The 26,210-nt window shown below is 49.2% G+C and overlaps 1 protein-coding gene across 1 annotated transcript in view; it reads left to right on the top strand.

The window, feature by feature from the left end:
• Nucleotides 1-10,113: 10,113 nt before the first annotated feature.
• Nucleotides 10,114-26,210, top strand: part of Onecut1 (one cut homeobox 1) — a 31,357-nt gene continuing 15,260 nt past the window's right edge. Inside the window, exon 1 of the mRNA XM_075965258.1 lies at nt 10,114-11,457. Within this exon, the coding sequence (XP_075821373.1) occupies nt 10,353-11,457 (1,105 nt within the window). The 5' untranslated portion in view covers nt 10,114-10,352. The remainder of the gene's footprint in view (nt 11,458-26,210) is intronic.

The following is a 26,210-nucleotide window of genomic DNA, read 5'->3' as shown; positions in this document are numbered from 1 at the left end:
CACTGTCAAGAGGCCCTGTTGTTCCCGAACAAGGCAGTGAAAATGAAGGAGTGGGCACCGCAGACCACATGCAGAGCAGGGGGTGAAAGCGAACAGACTCCCTAGGATTCTGACGCTCAGCTTGAGAATTTGGGGAGTGTAGAGGGAAATACACACTGTGGGCTCTTTTGTTTTTCTTTTAAAACACTTAAAAACGAACAGAACCAGGCTGTTGATGTAATTATGAGATGTTCAATGCAGTATATTCCTCACGGGTACCCCCAGCCACTACACTTATATCTACTAGCCTAGGCTGGTGTGGAAAGCAAGTAAGCAAACAAACATATACTTTGCCAATTCCAGCAGCTCTGAAAGCCCAGACAAACAAACAAACAATCACACACAGAGACCTAGGGGGAAGAGGCAGACTTCAAACAGTTGTTCCTCTACCCGTGGCTGGCTGAGTTCTGGAGCTGTGGAGTTCCAAAACAGCAAAGTAGATCATCCTGAATGCAGAAATTACCTTGGGAAACAAAACTAGAGACCGGGGTTTGAGGTCATGTTGGGGTCACCCAGCATTTCTTTGGAGCAAGACAGAACTGAGAGTTTTTCAGTGGGACACAATTGCTTTGGATCTGAAATTGAGAAATGTCTTCTAGGAACTGCAGCAATCACCTGGCGGGGGGAGGGGGAGTTAAAAAGTGCTCTTGCCTCTCCTCAGAGGACTCCTGACTGGGGCACTACACTTCCCAACTGCCTTATCAGCCCCCTCAGGGTTTTCCCAGGCAAATGAAACTCAAAGAACTCAATAGTAAATTATTTTGTCCAGCCTTCTGTCTTTTTATGAAAATAAAAGCCAACACTTTGTCATTTTTAATCGCATAAGCAGACAATAAATCTAATTTGGATATTGATTTTTTTCCAGAATCAAGTGTGTTTTTTTTTCTTTTGCAGTCTGTTGTGTTTCCTTTCTGAAAACACTCTTTGCTTGTGGACCTTGTGGGAATGAGGCCCGTGCATTCAATGTGTGTGTGGAGGGTGTTTCTATGAAACATGAACCTGACTGTGAACTTTTCTCGGTGGCAGGAAGTTTGGGGTTGTTTTAACCATCCAGAAACCGGTTTCAACTTAGCCACTCTTATGTTCTGAAATAGAGCTAAGGTTCAACTGTTGATTTTAGTGGTTATAACCTCTGCGACTAATTTTGATATCCTCCTTTATCTAATAAAAATAAAGTAAAAGAAAAGCAAGCAGCACACAGAAGTCTTGCTAGTGTCGGGAGGTCGGCAAGGCATCGCAACTCTTCCCGACAAGTCCAGGCTCCAGCCAGATGAACCTTGGCAGCAACTAAAACCTAGCAGAGAAGCTTACAGCAAGGGACCACGGAAGAGCAGGTGATCCCTTTGCTCACCTGCCCTTCCTTCTTCAAAAAAAAGATTCCTTGATGTTGGTGCTAAATGGAACTGGAGCCTTTCCTATGAAAGTCTAGAGGTGAGGACCGTAGCAGACCCCAGAAGAGGGGTAGTGAAGAAAGCTAGAGGCACCAAATAAGACTAGGGTAGGAGGGAAGAAAAGTGGGGGAAGGACGGGGGCGGGAGGGGGTGGTTACAAGGTAGAAAATGGGAGAAGTTTAAGGGATGAGAAGGACGAAAGAATGATGGTGTTGGAAAGGAAAGAGGGAGAAAACAGAGGGAGGGAGTCTGAATAGGCAAAAATACAAAATCACCCATATTTTCGGGGGGCGAATATGATGGCCCCCACTCTCCCAGCACTGGGCGTCCTCTAGTCTCTTTCGGGGGCCACAGTAAACGTTCCAACAGCCCACTCTAACCTGAAACACTTGTCAGGACACGCTCCAGAACCGCGGCCAGGCCTGCCTGCCAGCAGCGACCCGCAGCCTCTGCACAGTCCTTCGGGTAGCTGTCAGGGTCACCACGACCTCCGCCCCCAGAGGCGGGTCTTCGTGCTGGAGGAGGGGACGAGGCGGCAGAGCGCCCAGCAAAGGGGGAGGGGACCACGGCCTGCTACGGTCCCTTGGGCGCTGACCTTTTCCGCGCCCCCGCCGGGTCAAGACGTAACCTTTCGCGTCCCCGCTGCACGCGTCCTCTCTTGCTGTGGCGTCGGCTAGGGGACAGTGAGAGGGACCGATGCTGGGACTGGCAGCCTCGGTGACCACAGAGGACACGATGTGGGTGAAGACCCGAGCCCGCCGGCTCTGCAGGCTAAGCATCATAGAGCAGACGCAGGCCAGGCCCAGTTAACCAGGCGGATTGCAGGGAGAGGAGGGTGCGAGGCCTGAGCTTCCTGCGGGGTCTCAGTTTTCCTGTCACTCTGGCAATGGGGAGCCTGGCGCCACAGCCTTGTTCAGAGGGCCATGGGCCCCCGCGAGGCCGCAGCTTTTGATCCCCTCTTCGGGGACTGGTGCCAAGCCAACCAGAGGTAAAACCCAGGCCAAAGTCCCGACCGCAGAGGTTCGGCCTCCAGTAGCCTCCCGGACAGCTGGAACCCGCCTCACGCCAATCCCCCTCCCACCCACTTCCAGAAGCTTCTGTCTTCGGCGCCTCCACCTGGCTCTCCCAGCGGGGAACCGAGCAGAGCGGCTGCACACCGGAGGCTAAGGCTGCTGCAGCGTCCCTAGCTCCCCAGCTCTCCGCTGCTTGGGGTTTTCGCGGTCTCCCCAGCTGGAGCCAGGGCCGCCAGAAGCCAAGAGCTTTAAGTTCAAATGCATCTAGGTTCCGAAGTCGTTTATCCGGGTTTCATAAATAATTTTCTTCTTACACTTAAGACCGATTCCTGCCCCCTTCCCATTTTTATTGCGGGGGGGTTTCAGTGGCTAAAAAGTTTCCAAGTGGGGTGGGCGGTTAATTCCCCTTTTTCCATCATTAATGTCATTACTACGAACTATCAATAACCTTGTCGTTGGGAGCCGAGTTTCACGGTATTGATCCACACAGTTATTCATCTCTGCCATGCAAGACACGGAATAATTTTCGCATTACAGTAGCTTGGATTTGCTTTTAATTCATATTTAAAGCTGCAACCGGCTCAGTGGAGCGCTCTGTGAAAGACTAGAGGCGCCTAATTAATAATAAGTCAGAAACGAAGGAAGGCACCGGCGAATAAATAATTAATACAGACATCTATGTCTCTTTGAATATTGCTCTTTTAAAAATTTAGACTTACCAGGACCATACTGTAAGTCTGCCATTTATATTGCGGGGATGATTTAAGAAAGCTATTTTTTCCCTTGAAATACAATAATAAATTATTTACGGTGTTTTTGCAAACCTAAGTTCCTTCATTAGCCAGCCCCTCTAGTTTGTTTCCTCCTGGTGGAAAACACCAGTTTTTAAAAATAATAATTACAATAAACTCCCAACAAGAACCACCAGCTAACGTTAGGTTCAGATAGTTAGGACAGGCACAAAAACGTGTGGGATCCCCGCTCTGGGAAGATGCTGGAATCTGCTACCAATGGGGTTTTGTCCAGGAGAGAAAAGAAAACCCAGAATATTGTCCAGTGACCTTAGGCATTCACCTGGTGGCCGATGAGACAGGATTAAGAGAATTTGAGGTTCTGGAATAGCTTCAGAAGAGAGGTGGCTAGGCTATAGAGTGCCTTCAGTGCCTCTCCCCATATATACCCATGATAAAAGACTGGGGGAGGATGGGATTTTAGAGACCAGTATTGAAAAGTTAGGATTGATTTCCACAGCAGTCAGGACCTATTGGTATCCCCAGAGATTAACAAATTCAGGGGGATAGGAGTGGTTGAAAATCTGAGGTTTTTGTGTGAGATGGACTAGAATTTGTTTGCAATGTTGTTAGCAATATTGATTTTTTTGTTCCTTGGATTAATGTATGTTAAACAGGAAAATACGGGCATTAGTCAAGCACATTCTAATCATTTATTTTTGAAAAGAAGGTTCCTCTAGTGCTGTTGGAACCTGGGGCGCCAGGCATTTCCAACCAGGTGGTAGCACTCTGGAGTGTTTGGGGCCTCTGAACTGGAGGGGCTGGCAAGGTGGCCGGAAGGTAGACTCACCTGCAGTTTCACCTCCCACCTATGCCCTGCTTGTAGAGTTGCAGCCTTGCATTTAACAAAACCAGCAACCTAGGTGCATCGGCTCCACTGTGGTTGCAAGTATTTGGGCAGCCTGGGTCTTCCAAAGTTTCTCACCTCCATGGACATATTCCCACAGGCCCTACTGACATCCTTCAGTAGTCTGGGACCTCATCTCAGGCGTAGGGAAACACATTAGTGTATCTAACCAGCTACACACACACACACACACACACACACACACAAGGATCCACATGTGAAATCTGTAAAAGACTCAAGGTCAAGGCACAAGAAAGAGTCTGGAGACCTTCCAGATGGACTCAGAGACCTTGGGATGGCCCCAGCCTAGAGAAGCCTGCCTCTGATAGGCAGTACCCTGTACCTTAACAATCCTCTGGCTTGGCTCTTCTTCAGTCCCACCGGCTGGCATACCCTACTTACCAGTCGGGTAGTGATGGGGTAATGGGATGTGGACCAAAGCTTTTCTACTTTTCCTTTTTCCCTTTAGGAGAGGGAGGAGAGAGAGAGAGAGAGAGAGAGAGAGAGAGAGAGAGAGAGGGAGGGAGGGAGGGAGGGAGGGAGGGAGGGAGGGAGGGAGAGAGAGAGAGAGAGAGAGAGAGAGAGAGAGAGAGAGAGAGATCTGTGGAGCAAGACCCCTAAGGTATGCAAGACCCACGTCCTGGCCAAGGTCTTTCCCCAACTCCATAGAAACTGAAGGTCAAGCAGGAGACACCTTGTGTCTTGGATAGGTTATGAAAGGCGCGTGAGGGCCGAGGTCTGGAGACTGGAGTGGACCAGCGGACTGACTGTGGTCCACTCCATAATACTACACCATCAGGCAAAAGGGCCAGGGCACAGAGTCTCTGGGTCAGAGATCGAGGATGGGGACACACCGATAAGATGACTGATTTGTGAAGGGCCAAGTCGGAAATGGGGGAGGGTGAAGTAGGAAAGTGAAGGACAAAGAAAAATATGAGTCCCTCCGCCGCACCCCACCCCCACCCCAGGTCTTGGTAAAACCAAAAGCCAAACCCAGCGCCCAGCGGAGCAGGCCGAGGAGGGAGGTGCAGGCAACAGGGCAGGCGCTCAGAACACCTGCGTTTTATTTTTAAATCTTCTAGGTGTCTGCGGGTCAAATAAAGACAAGGGCAGTAACGATTATTCTGTTAAATCTATGGTACTTGACTGCGCAAACACTAATTGATTAGACACCAAAATGATTTGTTTAAAGAGTTTTCCTCCTTCCCAAGTGCAGCTGTTCTGGGCCTGCGTCGGCCGCGTTGCTGGGCGACAGTGGAGTTCGCCAAGTGGGCGTGCGGCGGGCCGGGCTTGGGCTAGGTTGGCTGCTCCAAGCCCTGCGCTGCCTCTGAGGCTCCCGGCTTGGTGGTGGCTGGTGACTTCTGCTCTTTAGTAATTATTTCCAACGTCGGAGAAGAATGTTGTTCTAGAGAGCGTTGCTAATACAATTGGCGCTTGGTCCACCCCTCTGAGTTTTCCTTACTTTGAGTCGCTTTGAATGACATCAACAGGAGGGTCCTCACTCTCACCCCTGCCTTTTCAGTTCCCAGCTTTGACACTCTCCACCATCAGACGGCCCATTGCTAATCCGTCGCGGACTTCCAAAAGTAGTGTTCACCGCTGCCCAAAATCTGAAAAGTTCTGTCGTCTCCTCACCGGCTCCCTCACAATCTTGGTTAGGGTTCTTCCTCCATTAATATAGAATTCTAACCAAAAGAGAAAACCCACTGAAAGTCAGACTACAGAAAACCAATTTCCAGGGAGTGAGGCTAACCTTGTCCAGCGCTGGGCCCTGCCACCTGTCACCCAGGAGTTAGAAGCTTCTCCCTCAGTTCCAGGGCCAGTGTGACTCCTCTTCAGCGTTCTTGGCTTGAAGACGTGCAGAGCCTTTACCAAAGTAGGCGACCCCCAGAAAGAGTTTCAACCCAGAAGAATCCGTTGATAGTTCACCCAGGGTCCCGGGAGAGCGGGTGGTTTTCTTCCTTGCCCAGGAAGTAACCAGAGATGCTCTCGCGTGGTCAGTTCACCAAGGCGGCTCTAAGCAATTCCTGGAACTCCATGTAAGCTGGGGTTAGAGGGAGCTGACCGCCCTTCCTCAGGCATCTTCTTTGGGACTATGAGGGGACAGGAGATGAAAGAACGGGTGGTGCAAAAAAAAAAAATGCTGAGTTTAAAATCATTTTCATGTGCAACACAATATTTAGGAAGGAAAAAGAGGAATGAGGTTAGCCGGATAGATGAACAAAAACCATATAGACAATAAATACAGGAACAAAGTTTGAAGAGAGACGCTAGAATCATTGGTTCCCACGTCCTCCACCCCAATAAGAAGTCACTATTTTCCCCCTGTGGAGCGGGGGCCGGATTTGGGAGGGTGGGTCACATCGCATGGAACTGGAAATTAATTTCTTGTTTTAATTTTTTCAATAATGCAGCACCAGACCACATATTCTAAAATTCTCGTCTATTCGAAGCACAAACAGCAATTTTCTGAATAAATTTTCTCCAGAGATGAAAAGCTCTAAAGGAAGACAGTAGAACCCTGCTGGAAGTGTCTGTAATCAAATCCTTCACCCCATTTATCAAGGGTTCTGCTGTAACCAGATGCTGCCCACAGGTCCCTCCGCAGGAGTTTCATGCTAGCCACGCAAGCTTCAGAAATGCTGGAGGCTTCAGAAGCTGTAACCAAGGGTCTCTCACCCTGAAGCAGGGGATGGGAATATTTGCTGAACCCTAGGACTGCCAGACACCAAACAGAAACCGAGCACTTGATGGTCCGGAGAGCCTAGAAACGTGTCTTTGGAATGGTCCATATGTTATATCTCTACTATTCTCGAAGAAAAGTAAGCCATTGACTGCATAGCATGGACTCTTCTTAGAGAATCTTGTGTGGCCTTTTCCCCAAGTCTGAGGGTGTTTCCTGCAAACTGAAGTCTATTTAGCAGAGGACAAATTTCATTTACCTACCTCTCCCAGGCACTTAAGACATTTACAAAATAAACATCATTGATAGTCTTTGCCCAGCTCAAGGCCCTAGGTTCAGTCCTCAGTAGAAAAAAAAAACTGATTTCCAGCATGAAAATACATGTAACAAGCATCTAGTTGAGCCTTTAGTTCCTGTTTTTAAAACACGTATGTTTTAATATAATTTTGGGCATTGTTTTTTTTCCTTTAATTCTCCTGCAATTGCTTGGGATTGAAGCCCTTTCCTTCCCCTCACACGTGTATCGCTCCAGTTTCAAGGAATTCTTCTGCAGACTCTTGTTCTCTCTTTCCTTGGAGTACACCAAAGGGAGCCAAGCTTTGTGCTGGGCACTCTGAGAAGAAGAAACAAGGTAACAAAAGATAACCCAGTCTCCTAGCATTTGACAATCTCTCAGAGGCCAGAGGAGAAAAGCATGCTTTCTCCACACCATACTCAGCGACAGGAAATGCTTCTGAAAGGTTAAAAGACACAGCGCTTCTGACTCAGCAACTACAGGAAAACGATGCGTCAGTAATAGGTGTGAAATGGAAGAGGAGGGAGAGGGAGATTCGGGAACCAAGTCCTGCAGTGAGAGATTCAGATCCCTTTGTAAGGAGTGCGGTGTCAAACACTGAAGTGAGCGAGGCCAAGAGACCCTTCCAGACCTCCCTTTCTCCCTTGGGAACCAAAGCTGAAACAACCCACCTTTTTGATGAAGCCCCTTGCTCCCTGAGCAGAGTTGAGCTCCCATGATCCCACCCTTCTTCAGGTGGGCTCCAGGACCTCAGCCAGGAGTCTTCATGAAGGAGGACTTCTAAGATTAAGTCTCTAACGGACTGGAGGATGAACAATTTGTATAGTAATTTCTTTAATTTTTTAAACGAACTGTCTTTCAGGAAGAGATGGTCATAAGGGCAATCATTTCAATGGAATTAAAAAGCGACGGCAGAAACAGTTGAGCAGAGATTGCTTTAATTCATCCTTTGCTCTTATATGAGAGGCAAGTACTCTATACTACAGGAAAGGGGCTCAAAAATAATAAGGCAATGTGGATTTGGCTTCTGAAGCTGATTTACTAGAGAGAAAATATTTTACCCTTGAATGTGTCTGAAGAGATGATTTAAAAATAAATTAGTGAATTTTAGTTTTAGCCAGTGTATCCTCCCCCCCAAAGACTTTTTCCTGGGGGGGAGGGGTAACTCCAGATTGCTAAATGATCATGGCCAAATAGACAAAAATTAGAATCTTCAGGAGTTATTTGGATAGGATGGGGGCTTTCTGATGATGAGACCCAGCAAATTAAATCCCAGAGCCCAGTGTTCTAGGAAGTCTTGCTGTACCCACTGACCTTGACTGGCCTGAAGTGGTCTTGGGCTGTTGGTGGCAGGGACCTAGGCTAAGAGATGAGCCCCTGTGTGCCTTAGCTGATGGGATTTTGGCCGCAGGATTCACCATATACCAAATTTTCCTCACAGACACCACCACCACGACTCAGTCTTAGCCTCTGAAAAACAGTTTATAGGCAATGGGCTCTCTGTTTGGCACATAGCAGGCTTCAGACACTTTGTTTAGTAGCTGAGCCCTGAAAGCCTGGCTCTGAGGCTATCCTTATTGTGAACACCGCTAGCCCCGGGCTGAGGCTCGGCGCTGACCCGGCCATAACTGCCAAGGGCCTGACAATGGGCACATCTGTCCTTTCTCCAAGGGATAAAAGCACCTAAGCAGACAAGGCTCTGCCTTTTGTTACAGACTTTTTTCTTTCTTTCTTTTGTAAATAAAAGAAAGCCGCGGCATGTGGCGGCCGGGTGTGTGTCCCACACTGGGGGCCTCCCCACGCGTCCCCACCAGGCTAAAGGCCCGGGTTCAATTCCGGATTGGAGCGTGACTGTGACAGGGGCGCAATTATGCCCAGAGCTGAATTGATTTTCAAATCTGGAGGCTTCTTGCAGGGACGCCGAGAAGAGGAAGGCGTCCCTGCGGGCCAAGCAGAGACCAGCGCGGCTGCGTGCACTCTGCCTGCGTGGGTTCTCCTCCCGAGTAGCAGCAGCCTCTAGGTGCTTTTCTATGAATGCTGTAGAGAAACTAAAAGACCAACCCCTGATGTTAACCAGGGAGCCCATGCAGGCACTCTGTTTAGTCCACCTCACGATCCTCCAAGCAGAGTTAACAGAAGTGGAGAGCCGCCTTAATTGGGAGCATAATGGAAGACCTCCTCTGAAGTCTGGGAGAGCGAGGTGTGGCCTCGATCTGGACTCAAGGCACTGTATGATCTTCTGCCCTTGGCTCAGATGGGGAAAGGCGGATCTAGGAGTACCCAGGAGGTTCGTAGGTGCCAGTTCAACTGCGGCCACGCTGACATAGGCCTTTAAGGTATACACCTCTCAGGACCCGTAGCCCAGGCATTTAAGGATGGGGAATGAGCTCGTCTCAAGAGACCTTCCAGGGAATAAAGCCCGGGGGGGGGGGGAGGGGACGAGTGGAAGAGTCGGCGAGGGCCATGGCACAATTCCCGGCCCCTCGCGGGTAACCTGCACAGACAAACAGCCACTCAGACCCAGGAACTTTAACTCTCTAATCTAGCTGACCCACTGTGACAGAAGCCAGGCAACAGAATCTGGGACTGGGAAGCGAGAGGGAGGCAGGGAGGAAGACCAGGGGGAAAGCAAGCCTCCCGGGACTGTGGCAGCGGCTCCAGGTCGAGCTCTGCGCGCGTCCCGTGCACGTGCGCACCGCTCCGGGGCCGTCCGGCGCCACCGAGAAAGCTCTCTGTCCCCCCCCCCCCCCACTCCCGTTCATTTGTACTGGGACGTCACGGAGCCCTTGCTCTGGGACCGCGGGGGCGGGGTCTAGAAGCGCGCATGCGCGCTGCGCCCGGCGGGCGTGAGGGCGGGCAGCGGCGGCAGCGGCGGCTACCGAATCGCGGCCACAGTCTGCAACAGTAACCGAGCCATGGCTCGAGCTGGCGGGCGGCGCAGGCAAATAGCAGCCGCGGCAGGCGCACGGGCCGCGTTAAGGGAGCCGGGGGCAGCACGATTCTAAGGAGAGGGGCGAGAGGGGGCCGGGCTGGGCAGGCTAGGGGGCACCGCGCTCTCCCAACAGCGCGGATCCTTTTTGGAGATTAATATTAAAAAAAAAAAAAAGCAGAAGGGAAGGTGGGAGCAAGCGAGAAGGAGAGACACACAGAGAAAGAGAGAGAGACACAGATCCCCACAGTGAGAGAAAGAAAGGCCACAGTCGCCGGCAGCCGATGTGAAGACTGGACTCCGTGTGCCCCTCGCCGCCTCTGCCCGGCCACATCGATGTTGCAGCCCGCTCGCCCGCATCACGATGAACGCGCAGCTGACCATGGAGGCGATCGGCGAGCTGCACGGGGTGAGCCATGAGCCGGTGCCCGCCCCTGCCGACCTGCTGGGCGGCAGCCCTCACGCGCGCAGCTCCGTGGGGCACCGCGGCAGCCACCTGCCTCCGGCGCACCCGCGTTCCATGGGCATGGCGTCCCTGCTGGACGGCGGCAGCGGAGGCAGCGATTACCACCACCACCACCGCGCCACTGAGCACAGCCTGGCTGGCCCCCTGCACCCCACCATGACCATGGCCTGTGAAACTCCCCCAGGTATGAGCATGCCCACCACCTACACCACCTTAACCCCTCTGCAGCCGCTGCCGCCCATCTCCACTGTGTCCGACAAGTTCCCTCACCACCATCACCACCACCATCACCACCACCACCCACACCACCACCAGCGCCTGGCGGGCAACGTGAGTGGTAGTTTCACTCTTATGCGGGATGAGCGCGGGCTAGCCTCCATGAATAACCTCTATACCCCTTACCACAAGGACGTGGCTGGCATGGGCCAGAGCCTCTCGCCCCTCTCTGGCTCCGGTCTGGGCAGCATTCACAACTCCCAGCAAGGGCTTCCCCACTATGCTCATCCCGGAGCGGCTATGCCCACCGACAAGATGCTTACCCCAAACGGCTTTGAAGCCCACCACCCTGCCATGCTCGGTCGCCACGGAGAGCAGCACCTCACGCCCACCTCGGCCGGCATGGTGCCCATCAACGGCCTTCCTCCGCACCATCCCCATGCCCACCTGAATGCCCAGGGCCACGGACAGCTCCTAGGCACAGCCCGGGAGCCCAACCCCTCGGTGACCGGCTCGCAGGTCAGCAATGGAAGTAATTCAGGGCAGATGGAAGAGATCAATACCAAAGAGGTGGCTCAGCGTATCACCACCGAGCTCAAACGTTACAGCATCCCACAGGCCATCTTCGCGCAGAGGGTGCTCTGCCGTTCCCAGGGGACCCTTTCAGACCTGCTGCGAAACCCCAAGCCCTGGAGCAAACTCAAGTCCGGCCGGGAGACCTTCCGGAGAATGTGGAAGTGGCTGCAGGAGCCGGAGTTCCAGCGCATGTCCGCGCTCCGCTTAGCAGGTGAGCCGACGGGCGCGTGGGCGAGATAAGGGACTGAAGGTGGGAGGGAATGAGAGAAGGCTGGGCGCGCTTCGTCCCGCTCCGCCTCCCCTTTCTTTCCTAGACCTGGAAGAGCCAGCTTAGGCAACCGACCTTCTCCTCCAGGGGCTCAGTGCATTGGGCTGTGGGAGACTGAACAAGGCAGCCACGGTGGCTTCGGGGTCGCATTTGTGCCCGGGGACGGAACTGCAGGGTTTTGAGCCTCAGGCCGAGAGACTCTTAGAACCTGGTGGAACACTGGTTGTGTGGTTCTCAGAGGAACATAGCGGGTTTAGGAAGGGACGAAGAAAACCTAAAACTACTCCGGTTGCACAAGGCACATACCAGGCGCGGGACTGGCGCTACTCACGCTGCCGGTCAATATTTGGCTGAGCTGGCTGCGGCCACTCACTCTTGCCCCATTTTATTGGCGCCGCACGTCCGGGGAGCCACACTTCGGTAGGGTGTGTACACAGATTCCAAACCTGGCTTCGCCAAGGTTACCACACATGGGCTGCGCGTGTAACCGGTTGTGGAAAGGAGAGGGACAGAGACAGACAGTGACCAGGTCCCCAGGAACTTCCCGTTGAGCCCAGGGATCACCGCTGACAACTCGTTTTTTTCGTTTTCGTGATTTTTCATCTAAGTCTCTGTGCTCTTGGGTGGGAGTATGTAAATGTTCCCCAAATCAGCAAGCCGGGCTCCCAGTTCCAAACCCCTAGCAGGTTGTTTGATTTTGAGCACTGAAAGACTCAGCTGCCAAGTGCAGGCACATGCCTGACTCCCGTAGTGGGCCAGGAGACCTAGTGGACAGCTGAGCCCAGATGATGAACCGCACCAGGGATTCAGACACACTCGGCGACCCTTGAAGAGGCGAGAAGAGGGCAGCCTAGGGGCGGACTGTGTTCTTGAGACCTGGGTGGAGGTTACCGCGTTGATTGACTCCTGTGTCCAAGTCCCCCCACCCCACCCCACCCCCACCGGGCCTCAAGACACATACAGCCTCATCTGAGCCCTGCGCCCAGGTCTGAGTCTTGGTGAAGAGAAAGGTAAACGCTGGAATGAGGGTTTGTTAATTAACTGATCGTTCTCCATTAATTCGTCCCTAGAGAACCAGAGACAGTCAATCCGCTCTGAGCCGAGGGCACTGAGCCGTTTCACCGACTAAAATCAAAGCATGTGGCCGATCCCCCTCCCCCACCCGGTGCCTACCAATGAGAAGCCGGGGAAAGGCAGGTGCGGACTAGCCTGGGATCCTAGCCCGCGCGGGCTACCCTAGTGTTCCCTGCACCTGGGCTCTAGAGGCCTTCGGTGGTAGGTGCCACGCTGCTTCAGCCTCTGGCCGCCCAGAATTTCCAGGTTACTAAAGTTCCCAAGGCAGGCTAGGGTTATTACTCCCAGGAGTGAGTGAGGCAAAGGACAAGGCGACCCTGGCCTGGCCGAGGGCCGACCGAATGCCTAAGCCTCACGGTTCCACTATGACTTTATGTGGTGTTGGAGCCCCTGGTGGGCCCATTGAGTCCCCGCGGTGCAGCTGATCTTGCTGCTCTCCCATTGTTCCCTCAGAACCTTCCATAGCACCCTCGTCTGAAGCCAGGGCTCCCGACTTCCAGGCAGGTAGGGAGGGCTCTGAGGCTAGCCTGTGTGGGGCACGGAAATGTGGATAAAAAAGCCGTACTCTCTCGCGAAAGTCCCATCCCACCACTTGGTGAAAACACTCCAGACATCAGCGACACCCCACATGGTCTTCTGTCACACCCTGGAAGGAGGGACTGGTAGGTGCTGTGCTGAGTGCCTCCTCCTGGAAACCTAGCCTGTCTATTCTGTGCAAAGCCCCCTGACTTCCAGATAAGAAAGCTGAGTTGGGGAGGGGCTGGTGCTTGGTGCTGGGGAGCCCAGTGAATGAAGACTAAGTTCTAGAACCTGCACACTAAAGGCATGAGTTGGGTGCTGAGCAGGTGCTCGTGGGACCCAGAAGGTCACCAAAGAGTGTCTGTACACTAGGTCCAAATGACTAGCTCTGTTATTCTTGGCTCCAACCTTCTGGACTTTTCCTAGAATGTGTGGAAAGTAGGAGGCTCGAGCTGACACCGATCCCAAGGACACTGGGTGTCCTGAGACGGATTGGAGCACCACCTCTTTCATTTTTGTTTCTGGAACATAAAGGAGTGAGAAGACTGGAACCTAAGTCTGCTATGAGGGGCAGGATGCACATGCAAGAAACCCAGAATCATCCACTCTGCCTGGAAATCAAGGCCCTTCTTCTTCTTCTTCTTCTTCTTCTTCTTTTTCTTCTTCTTCTTCTTCTTCTTCTTCTTCTTCTTCTTCTTCTTCTTCTTCTTCTTCTTCCCTTCTTAAGAGAAGCTTCTGATCCTTGGGAAGGTGACCAGCAGGCCTCAGGGATGGAGTCTAAGGACTGATAGTCTGGTGCTTTGCCTAGACAGCCGCAAGAACTCAGGGCTGGCTCCCCATCACCAGCCACTGCAGTTTTGCTAGCTGTAGCCCTTAAGACTAAACCCTCATCTTTTCTCTAGCCCTTTGTAAGGCCTGACCGAGTTCCCTCACTCCTGGGGGGGGGGGAGTGGTTTCTTCAGTCCTCTCTGGGACAAGCAGCGTGTTTGGAGGGTCAGAGGCCTCTGCACGTGGCAGTATGTTTGGGGAGGCGCCAGAAGAATGCATAAATTACAAGCGCTGGTGAAAGACTGGAGGAAATTCTCACCAAATTAACTACCTTTTAAAAATCAATATATGTTGCCTCAACGTAATGCTTGCTGCTGCTCATTAAAACGCAGCGTGACCAGACGCACGCCGCTTCTGGTCCTGAGTGGGGTGGGAAGCTAAGCTGGGTGCCCCGCCTCTGACGTGAGCGTCTATCAAGACAGGAGGAGATTAGCTTCCAATTAAATATTCCAGAAGGCTTTGGCCCCTCGGCGGGAGCTGGCAGCACGGGAAAAGACTGCAAGAGACACCCACAAGTGAGTGCGACTAACACTGTGCACCCAGAAGGTGGTGTTGGCTCAGGTCCTCAGTCCAGGCAAGGATGTGTGCTGGGCACTCAGCCCTGCCAGAGGTGAGGAGACCTCCAGAGCCCTACGTGAAGATGGTCTGCTCTTCGGCACCCGGTACTTCGCCCCCTTACGGTCGGGTATTTGCTCCTTTGTGCTAGAGGCAGATCTAAACTAGGAGCTGGGGGGGGTGCTCTACCTGGAAGTAGCCCTGAGAAAGTCTTGCCCAACCCAACCTGGGCCGTGTTTGCTGTGAGTGGCCTTGCGGCCTGGTTGATTGATAACTGGCTCTGCACACGTCCATTTGCTTTTGTGTTAATATTTATCCCGACCAGTGACATTTCAAGTGTCCGGTGCTGCCCCAGCAGCGAGAGCCAGGCAGGAGAGCCAGACTGGCCCCGAAGAACCGCAGTTGTTCAATCCCAGAAGAATTCTGGGTGGAGAGACTGGTGGGGGCGAGGGGGGGGGCGGGACTGGGCATGAGAGATGCCAGGACTGGAAGAGCTCCTGGGCTCCAGAGTGGGAAGGGAAGGCGGCACCGCCACGCAGATTCTCAGGCCCCCTGCACTGTGACTCTCCCGGGTGCAGCTGCTCCTAGACCTCTGCCGCTTGAACAAAGGGCCGGCAGGGCGCGACCGACCGTGTCCGCCTTGGAGGCTGGGGTCAAGGCCTGGGATTGCTTTCTCTCAGCGTGGCTAAGGGATAACCCGTTATCAGAAGGCAACCGAGAGTTCCAGAGCCTCCAGGGATGAATGGTGGGGGTGAACTGGGGTAATCGGAACACACACACACACACACACACACACCCTAAGCGGATGTAAAGTCAAAAGGACTTGGGGACAGTCACCAGAAGGCTCTGAGCGACATCTTTCTTACAGACTATCTGTCCCCTCAGTGGGACAATAGTTGCCTTTGTGCGTTTTTTTGTTGGTGGCAACGGCATCCCATGAGGAGAGGAAGTGCAGCGAGGTTGATGGGTGCCTGTGGCGATAATTAGCGATTGTAGTTTTTGTACCGGGTTAAGCCTGCTTTCTGAGGCTGAAGGAGACCTGGTGGCTGCGGTGTGGTGATTTTGTGGCCGGCAAAGAAGGACACCCACCAGAAACAAACCCCATGGCATGTTCAAAAGGTGCCTACCTATCACTCCCACTCCAGGATGCAACCCGGAGATCCTTGGATAATTCGAGTGTCATCCCAAAGACCCAGGGTCAACGTACTGCGATCACTTCAGACCCAGTCACTTAAAACTACAATAGTACAGGTAGATCGTAGCAGTAAAGCCATTCCGAAACCTAAAATGTGACTATCTTTGACGTTTTTTGCCCCCTGCGAGCTCAGCAGAGTCAGGGGTGAACTGGCTTTGCTCTGGGACTTCGGAACCTAGGTTAGCTTTGCTGCAGCTGGGGTGACAGCGCAGAGGACGCTGCGCGCGCCCCCTAGTGACCGCCTGGCGGGGGAACAAGAGGTAGACGTTAGGCTGGCCGAGGCTTTGTTTTTAGAGCATCCTTGTCCTAAAGATTTTTTTAAGCAGTATTTTGGTAGTAAGAAGGCGTGGAGGAGGAAGAGGATGCCTATCAAAAGCCCCCATCGAGGAAGACACGATTACCTTCCCTGCCAATTACACCCCGAACTCTAACCTACCCAGAAAGGGTGACTATTTCGGTTCCATGCCGGAATTATGCTCTCTGACATATTTTTACCTAAGAGGAACGATGAGTGCAGAGGTGACTCTGGCAGTCTGAAATCGGAAGCTGGGACCAATATAGTCCGAACAGATTAACAGTTCCTTTGTTTGGCTTGCTTCCCAGCTAACTGGCCAGGGTGAGTCAGAACGCAGCCCCCAGGCCTTAAGCTTGGAAGCCTTTGTTTTCCTCTCCCGTGGGTGAGTGAAAGGGCTGTCAGAGCCTGCAGGCATGAAACCCTGGCCCAGAGTCAGGACCCTGGACAGATCCCCACCGCCTCGCAGCCTAAGGCTGGGCTCCATCTCTAAAGAGGCAACTGGGATGGTACAGGATTCCACGCTGCAGCAAAGAAACATTAATAGCTAATATTTAGAAGTTTTTGAGAGCGGGAGGCCCCTCCAAGAATAAACACTGGCCCTGTCTGATCGTCAAAAAGATCAAAACCGTCGTCAAGGATCAGGGGCTGATTGGTTTGTCCCCACGTGGCGTGGCACGTGCACACCAGCATATAAAATCGGAATTTGCGTCCCTGTGGGTGTGACAAGAGTTGGATCATTAAGCTAAAACGTTCAATTCAGTCCCTTTGATCCGTGCTGGGGAAAAATCTATAGTCATCTCTAATCTACGAGGTCTTTAAGGAGGTTGTTACACTAGCTGTTTGATGTCATCATCTTCCACATCCGTGGCAAATTCAGCTAATCAAACACGCTGGTCCCCGAAGTTCTCCCAAGCAACAGTTCTTACAGAGCATACTGGTAAAAATCCATTCTTGGTTTTCTTGTCAAGAAGAGGAAATATTCAACTCTAATGGCTGTGGGTAATTTAGAAGGAGGTTCCCAGGTGTCTCACTCCTGGGCTTCCATAATCAGTGGCAGCCACGTCCTTGAAGTGGCAATGCCCAGTGTTCTCTGTAAACTGCATATAATGAAGTATTTAAACACACGCTCGTTTTTGTAACTCAACCCCAGTGGCTCAAAAGTGAAATAACTGGTTTCATTTCAGACCCTAATTAAGTACTAAGATTTCCACACTTTGGTAAAATTGAATGCCCCCCCCCAACCAAAGGTTGCTACAGAAAAAGAATCTCATGAAGTTATGTTTGTCATCGAACATATTTATAATAAAAAATTGAATTCATTGGCATCACAGATTATTTTCTGTGTGTCGACATTTGAATAAGACAAGTGAGCACCTTCAGAAGATAGCCACATTCTGTCTACATGGAAAACATCAGTCTCACAGTCCGCGAAGAAGGAAGGTCTTATTTCAAATGTAAATTAGCTTAGTACACAGTCTTCCGTTCCTATCTCACCCACTTTACAGGCTTTTATTTTAAAGCTATTATATTCCCTATGATAAAGCTTACTTTCTTGCTGACGTGACAGGTAACTAGGCCAGCCACGTGACAATGTGACCATTTGATACAATCTTACAATTATTTATCAAGGTCTTAATGTTCTATCGGCAACATGAGTTTCTTCCCAAAGATGTTACAATGGAACAAATAGCTTCTAGAACATTTCCATCCCTCTAATGTGTAGATTTAATAAGACAACAGCTAAGCAGAGCCCAACCCTAGAAGACAATTCGTCAGCTCTGTCATACCAATGAAAAAGGAGAGAATTTAAGCTGGTTGTTCACCTTCTACTTATTGCATGCTGCGGTAGGTAGACATTGCCATTTAATACTCTGTCTATGCCAATGGCTTATAAGTCTTACTTGCACATAGAAATCACTTAAAGACTTAAACAACTACTGTCTGGCTGCAACCCCAGATATTCCAGTCTAATTGAGTGGGGTGTGACCTGGGCTCCCAGGTGACCTTAATGTGTGTGGGGGTCTGGGAATCTATATGGGGTGTGGTAGTTTCCTTTGCTTTCTCCAGTGTTCTCTGTAGTGGGTTGAAATAATGTGTCTCTGATCGCTTCACTGAGGTGTACTGATGCCCTGGACTCAGTTTCCCCAAGGCACTGGTCAAGCATGTTCTCCACCACTGGCCTCTGTGGACAGTTCCAGACCACAGTCAATGCATTCAGAATGTGGACATCTGACTTGCTGTCTTCTCTCTCTCTCTCTCTCTCTCTCTCTCTCTCTCTCTCTCTCTCTCTCTTTCTCGATTGGTTTTTGATTTCTTGTTTTTTTTTTCCCAAGACAGGATTTCTCTATGTATCCTTTGCTGTCTTGGAACTCACTCTGTAGACCAGGCTGACCTAGAGCTCACAGAGATCCGCCTGCCTCTGCCTCCTGAGTGCTGGGTTTAAAGGCGTGCGCCACCACGGGCCAGCCTAACCTCTAAAGTGTCCATTTAACAAGGTCCATGCATCATAAAGCTCTTGAAATTACAGAGTAAATCTTTCTTCTTGCGCTCTCAAGGAAAAATTTTGAAACATTCTTTCTTCTCAGATGTATAGGCAAGATTTCTCTTAATTGCTCTGCTCCAAGGAAGCAGCTAGAATGGTTGGTAACAGACATGAAGCTTCTCTCTCTCTCTCTCTCTCTCTCTCTCTCTCTCTCTCTCTCTCTCTCTCTCTCTCTCTCCCTCCTTGTTCACTTAAACAATTATTGATGGGAAAGGCCCATCTCATTAGATATGCTCTGCGGGCAAGCTTGGCCCTCTGGGACCCATGCCTGGAGGAAGGCCCAAAGGCCCAAGACCACCCATGCTTCCGAGGCTGATGTTCTCATCTGCCTTGGGCTCTGTTCTAACAACACCTGCCTATTATCCATACGTTACGACTACACGTACACACACACACACACACACACACACACACACAAAGCAAACTGACAGAAAGCTCTGCATGTATGTTGGTGATTGAGAGCAGCTCAGTTTCCGTCAGCACCCGTGCACCCGCCGCCCTTCATTCTTTGCATAAGTCCCAGGGTACCGAGTATGGACAGTTTCTGCCATAAGTCCTTTCTTTTAACATGATGATTTCATAGTCTCAAAGAGAGGTTTTCAGAGGAACACAACAAGCGATGAGCTTCACACTTTCTTTTCCTCTTGCCTTCTTAAGCAGAGGATGGGGTGGGGGGGGGGGCTAAATGCGCAAGCGAGTGAAGCACGCCACCTAGTGACAGTGGCGCTCATCGCAGGCATCTTGGTGAGTGGCTGAGGAGCGGCTACCGTGATTCCAGTATTGATGAAGTCACAAAAATCGTTCATTAAGGCAATTTAATCTTTGCTATTAAATGTCCTTTCAATTCATTTGGGGTAATTAAGATGCAGTTAAAGTGATTAAATTCTAATTACTTATGCTAGAGAAAGACATATTTGTCACGCTAATGCTGTTAGACGAAGGACTCAGAAAGAAAGTTAAACGTTTACTCCAAATGATGCAGCTGGAAAAATCAGTTCCTCTTTTCATCATCAATCTGGCGAGCGGGGTGATTATGTAATGGCTCTACATGCGCATTAAATAGGAGAAGTGCTGATTAAAATGGCTGCCAGGAGGAAAACTTGAGCAAGGAGTAACTCAGTATGGTATAGTCAGCACTCTCGGGCAAAATCAGTAGGTGTTCTTTCCCGCCAAGCCCTCGCCCCAAAGTAATGAACACCTGGTGAGCTTTATTCTATCATTGAAAGGGGGGTGGCACACAGAAGGCTTTTATTATCAAACCAAAGACATTGTTAAATGTAAACATTCCCCCCGAAAAAGAAGCCAGCAGTATCTTATGTAGCCTAGACCAGTCTTGAACTCATTGTGTAACCAAGGATGCCCTTGAACTTCTCATCCTCCTGTCTCCACTTCCTGGGTGCTGGGGTCTGCCACCGGGCCCAGTTTATGCAGCGCTGAGGATCCAATCCAGGTCGTTCAAGCGTTTGAGGCAAGCACAAGACCCAGTCAGCGCCATCTCCAGTCCTAAAGAAATGTTCTTCAAAGGAGAATGGCTCCTTGGAGTAGAGAGGAACGAGGCGGGTTAGCAGGAGTGGGGAAGCAGAGAATTCCCATGGTGAACATGAGTGAGCATTTCCCCTGTAGGCTGCAGGCGCCGCTTCCTGTGCAGATTCCTAGCGCTTCCCTCAGTGCTGAACCTCCCCTCCCCAGCTGGACTCTTTTCTCTGTAGTGAGGGAGTCAGAGATGCCTGCACTGGGTTACAAGCATGATCCATTATTATGCTCACTCTGAAGAGCACTAAGTATCTCCTCCAAATTGGTCCCTTTTCAATGAGTTTTCTGTGTCCCATTGTAAAGTAATCTCACATTATAAAGCAGAAGTTCACTGAGACTGTCCTGCCATAATCTCACAGCCCCCAGCCTCCTAGGAGATAGCTAAATTAGGCTCATAAAAGAGAGTTGAATTGAAACTTAAGAATTTGAAGTTTGCTTCTCTCTCTCTCTCTCTCTCTCTCTCTCTCTCTCTCTCTCTCTCTCCCTCCCTCCCTCCCTCCTTTTAAGGAGGTGCCTTCACATTTTCCTGAGAACGTTATCCAAGAATAAGAATCATCAATAAGTTAATTGGGGATTATTTTATTTTCTTCAAGAGACCCGTGTCTCTTAGTACAGTTAACTTTGCGTATTGAAACCATAATTGAGGCTGTCTCTTTCTTCCATTCATCCCATTGAATATCACTCCAGTGCACAAGCAAAGAAGTGTGCATGACCAAATTCTTCAGTCATTAAGTTAAACAATTACCTTTAAAAATAGATCGATTATTTGAATATTTAAGATCATTATGAATCACGTCATGCTGCCTTTTGAATATAATATTTTATTCATTCTTTGAGAAATTCATCCATGACATCATGCTGTCTTAAATTACTAAAAGTATGCAACTCTGGATTAAGAAGCAAGTGCCCTAGGGAGAGGTTCATGCAGTAATTAGTTCTTAGACCTTGTCAAGTAATTTAACCTTTGTGAGCCGCCTCCATCTCCTTAAATATAAAATGAAGGATTTGGCCTTCAAGTCCCTTCCAGGTCTCATTTTGCTGTTGATTGCCTCCTATCATGACTGTGGGACCATGGCAAAGCCCAGTGGACACCTTCATCTCTTATCTCCATTTAGTGTCCTGTCCACCTAGGTTAGGATTAGACAGATGTGGGGCACGGTGCACAGTCTGGATGGTAGTCTCTGGCTCACCTCTCTCTTCAGGTGCTTGGGAGCTAACAGCCCATGCAGTCAAGAGCATTGTCTCTTGGCACAGAAGTGCTGCAGTGTAAGATTCTACTGCCTGTGTTCCGGGGATACAAGCTGACAGGGATAACACGGATTTTCATGAACACATATCACTACCTGTATGTTACCATGGCGTGTAAATTAGCATCTTTGCTACAACAGATTTGTCGTCATCATATAACCATGGGTCCACACGTATCTAGTAATTTCACTCTTTGTGTAATTCTAAACTCACAGCATTCCTGGAAATGTGAAAAGACAACTGCTGGAACCTTTACTCTGAAGAGAAAAAAAAGCACAACAGTCCAATATAAGATGTGCACATATGAAGCAGAATGTTCTTACATAAGGCAAAACTCAAAAGCAAGCAAGGCTAAACAGCTATGTTTAGAGATTTGTGGATATGTGATGCGGACTATTTTTTAAACATAGATAGAAGATAAATAGGTGGATGGGTAAATAGATAGGTATGTAGATGATAGAGAGAAGATGGTAAATGAATGATAGGCAATAAATGATAGGTGGATAGATGAGATAGATAGATAGATAGATAGATAGATAGATAGATAGATAGATAGATAGATGATAGACAGACAGATAGATAGACAGACAGACAATGGGCATAGATGTAGCTTAGTAGTGGAGTGCTTATTCAAGCACTTTGGTTGTATCCCTGGCATCACAAAAAGAAAAACAAATTCCCGGTGTCTTTATACAACAGAGGTGTTTAAATTCTCCTGTTGCATTGTTGAGTGCTGTGTGAGTTTAAGAGCTCATTTTGGGGCTGGAGAGATAGCTCAGAAATTAAGAGCACTGGCTGCTCTTCCAGAGGTCCTGAGTTCAATTCCCAGCATCCACATGGTGACTCACAGCCATCTATAATGAGATCTGGCATCCTCTTCTGGCCTGCATGCAGACATCTATGCAGTTAGAACACTGTATACATAATAAATAGATAAATCTTTTTTTTAAAGAGCTTATTTTGTAGCTTTTTCAGATGCTGTATACATGATACATAGTCTTTTTGAAACATTTAGTATTAAATAGTTTAAACATTGGGGAAGAAGAAGGTGGTTTGGAGAGTTTGTTTGTTTGGGGTGGTTTTTTGGTCTGACCACTCAACCTACTTTTTCTCAAATACATCCTGAGCATTCTGTATAGTCATTTTTTTTCAGGACTTGATTCTTACTAGATACCAGTTTTGTCAGGGAAAGGTAGTCCATTGTGGGCAGAGTGTAAGGAGAGACAGATGCTCTGGAAAGAATTGCTGAATTCCTGAGTCTCTGCTCTAGTGCAGTCTGCTCAAGGAAGACCCAAAGGCACTGCACGCTTGTGCAGGAAATAGGACTGGTGGAGAGAGACAACAGGCTGTTCATATGCTTCTTCCAGGAGCTGAGGGTGTTCAGTTCAATGTGTCTTGCAGGAGAAGTCTAGGTGTAGTGAAAAGAAACTTCTAAAGACCTAGAGAATGTGATGGGATTAAGTCTGAAGTCAGGACAGCAGGAACAGAATGCATGGTGCCTGAGCTAAAATCCCTCTGTAGTTGTTGTTCGTTTGTTTTTAAAATAATTTTCTCTCATGTAGCCCAGGCTGATCTCTGGCTCACTCTGTAGCCCAGGCTGGCCTTGAGCCTCTCATCTTCCTACCTTCACCTCCCCAGTGCTGAAACTACAGGCATGAGTTGCCCATTCCTTTTGTTCTCTGTAGATTTCTTGGATCTGAATTATTATAAAGCTGGCAGCTTCTCTCTTCCCCCAGCTCAGCAACACCTTCCCGTCAGCAACAAAAGCATCTTCCAGTCTCTGACTTCAGTAATGGAGAACAAAGTACCATACATCTCACATTTCTCCAGGGGAAAATATCAGATTGGTGGAGAAGTAGAGGAAAGGAAAGATTCCCAGGTGCAGCATGATGTAGCGATGCACATCTGTATCCCCTGCAGTCTAAGCCTCAGGCAAGAGGACCAGGAAGAAGTTCAAGGCCAGTTGAGCTATGTAAGACCCTGATTTTTAAAAAGTTGGTCCTGGGAATTTAATACCAAGTGACTTTTATTTATTCTCTTACTTCTGGAATAGCCCATAGCCTTGTTCGGTGTGCGCAGGGACTGTATATAAAATCTCTAACTTCTTTTCATCTCTTTCAATTCTAAAGTACACTCATGATTTCAAGATCCCTGTAGGAAGAGTTAATTCTAAATGCACACTCTTCCAGCTTGAAAGCTATCCTGATTCTGTGCATCCTTTCTTCTCTGGGTGAGTCTGAGAAACCAGCAGCATCACCTAGGAACTCTGGGGTTAGCCCTGACCTCCTGCATCTAAGTCTGTATTTTCACAGGGTCCCCAGCAGGTTCCTATATGTGTACAGTCTGAGAAGGCCTATAGAAAAGCCTTCAGCGTGTCCCTATTCCTTTATTTGCCCAAACACTGACTGCCTAGAGACACTCATGCACCAGGCACTGGGCAAAATACAGACACACAAAAGAGGAACCTTAAAAGTACTGATAGAGACCTTGTGTGTCTGTACAAGGTCAGGGGCCTCTGGGAGCTGGGGCTAAAGGCAGCTGTGGCCAGTTGTGAAATGAAATGATCAGGTTCGCGATTTTGAAAGCATCCTGGAATGGAGGGGGCAGATGAACAGCTGAGTAGTAGCTGAGAGACATGGGCTGCAAACATGGGGGTGGGGAGTAAAGTCTGAGAGCTACATCTAAAGTAAGATGGAGCAGGCATCCTGAGTGCGGGTCTGGTGGGGAGTAACTCCTGTGACCCTGCCTTGGGAAGATGGGCATTTGGGTACCTTTACCCACAGAACAACTATGATGGTGTGTTAGCCAGTCCTTCCCACCCCAGCCAATTGCTGCCTCCGACGACATAGGGCTCTTAGAGAACCAATGCAAGGGATCGGACACACCCACCCCTGTTGTTAGAGGAACAAAAGTAACCCTAAGAACAGGGCACCAATCTGTCTGCAAAGACTACATATGTGTGTGCGGTGAGCAAGTGCTGGCGAGTCTTGCTTGAGTTGTGAGTCACCCTGTGGTGGGAACAGCACTCTAAACAGAAGCATTATTTCATCAGAAAGAGAATTCTGCTCTTCTTTAATCTAGTTGTCTTAGTTTGCTTTCTACTGCTCTGATAAAATACTGTCCAGAACCAAACTGGGACAGGCATGGTGGTGCACACCTTTAATCCCAGCACCCGGAAGGCAGAGGCAGTCAGATCTCTTGTGAGTTCCAGGCCAGCCCACCCTTATTAAAATACAAAACAAACTTGGGAGAGAAAAGAGTTTGTATTACAGCTTCCAGTGCATCATGAAGGAAAGAAAGTCAAGGGAGGAATTAGAGGCAGAGGAGGGAATGAGGCTCACTGCTTACCGTCACTAACTCGTAGATTGCTCAGCCTGCTTTCTTACACAGCCAGGACCACCTGGCCAGGGGTGCTCACGATGGGCTGAGCCCTCCCACTATTAGTCAAGAGAATTTCCCTTGGACTCGTCTCTGGGCCAGTCTGATAGAGGAATTTTCTCCAGAGATTCTTCCTCCCAGATCACCCTGGCTTATGTCTAGTTCACAACACTACCCAGTACCTGAGTTACTTGTATGATTGTCCCACGAGCCCCAAAATGAAAGAATTGTTTCCAATTAATAAATATGCATTTCACATATGTCTTATAATGATAATTTTTGAAAAGTTAAACATAAATAGGCATTTAAAGTTTTCTTCCTAACCCGTTCTCCTGTTATTAAGGTTGTTTCTATACTTTTGTGTGTTTTCAAGTACTCCGTACTAAAGCTAATAACATAACACTTTAAATTTCGGTATGTATCATCCCATTAGGAATAGCTGGAAGGATATTCACACACCAAAACGGTTGGTTATCTGTACAGGGAAGCGGGGTGAGGCGGGGGACTTCTGAACCTGATTCTTCAGTGCTCTCCAAAGAGAACGTGTGTGTGTGTGTGTGTGTGTGTGTGTGTGTGTGTGTGTGTGTATGTGTGTGTGTGTGTATGTGTTTGTGTGTGTGTAGGGTGGGTGGTCTTCTTTGTAAATAATTAAAGGCTTCTTTATTCCTCAAACTAGAAGTTTCTAGGGGAAGTAGAGAATGCGTCTTGTTTTAATTCTTTTGACTGACTTTTAATTATTTCGACATTTCTAGAAATGTTTATTTCCACATCAGGCAGGGTCCCAGTGCAGCAGCCTGAGTGACAAAGTAGTAAAGCGGTGCAAGGTGACCATGCTCTGGGGAAGTGGAAAGTGGTCCCAACTTCAACAGGGTTTCCTCTATTCCAGGTTATCTTTGAAAAACCATGCTCTAGGGAGATGGAAAGAGGTCCCAACTTCAGCAGGGTTTCCTCTATTCCAGGTTATCTTTGAAAAGCCACCCAGGGGCTAGAGAGACGGCTCGCAGGCTAAGAGAGCATACCTCCAGCACCCATATCAACTGACTCACAATCACCTATAACTCTGGCTCTAGGGAATCTAATGCCCTCTTCTGGCCTCCACAGGCACTGCATCCACATGCACACACACAGAGACACAGAGGTATACACAGAATTAAATATAAAAATTATGAATAAAAATGTCTCGTGTTATTACATTTACAGTGGAATATTTGAGAACACATGAAAGAATAACAGAGGACATAATAATCCCTAATAATTCCACCATTTCCCTTTCCCAAACTAATATGAGTAGCATTCATTCATTCATTCATTCAATAGCTATGTAAAGATAAGGATGCTCACAATCAGCAAGACCACACAGCACACATTCTGCCTTTGCTCTCAGAGAGCTTAATGCCAGAAAACATTTATGAATCTTCTATTTTATAGTTGTGCTATAATTTATTTAATCAATCTCCTATTTTTAGACACTTACATTGGTCTATAAACTGCTCAGGGAAATAAAGTTTTATGGTTTTATATTTTAGAAG

The sequence above is a fragment of the Microtus pennsylvanicus genome, chromosome 3, assembly GCF_037038515.1.
Source record: "Microtus pennsylvanicus isolate mMicPen1 chromosome 3, mMicPen1.hap1, whole genome shotgun sequence".
NCBI classification, from domain to species: Eukaryota; Metazoa; Chordata; class Mammalia; order Rodentia; family Cricetidae; genus Microtus; species Microtus pennsylvanicus.
The sequence above is the reverse complement of the archived record's forward strand: the minus strand, read 5'-3'. Positions and strand labels throughout refer to the sequence as shown.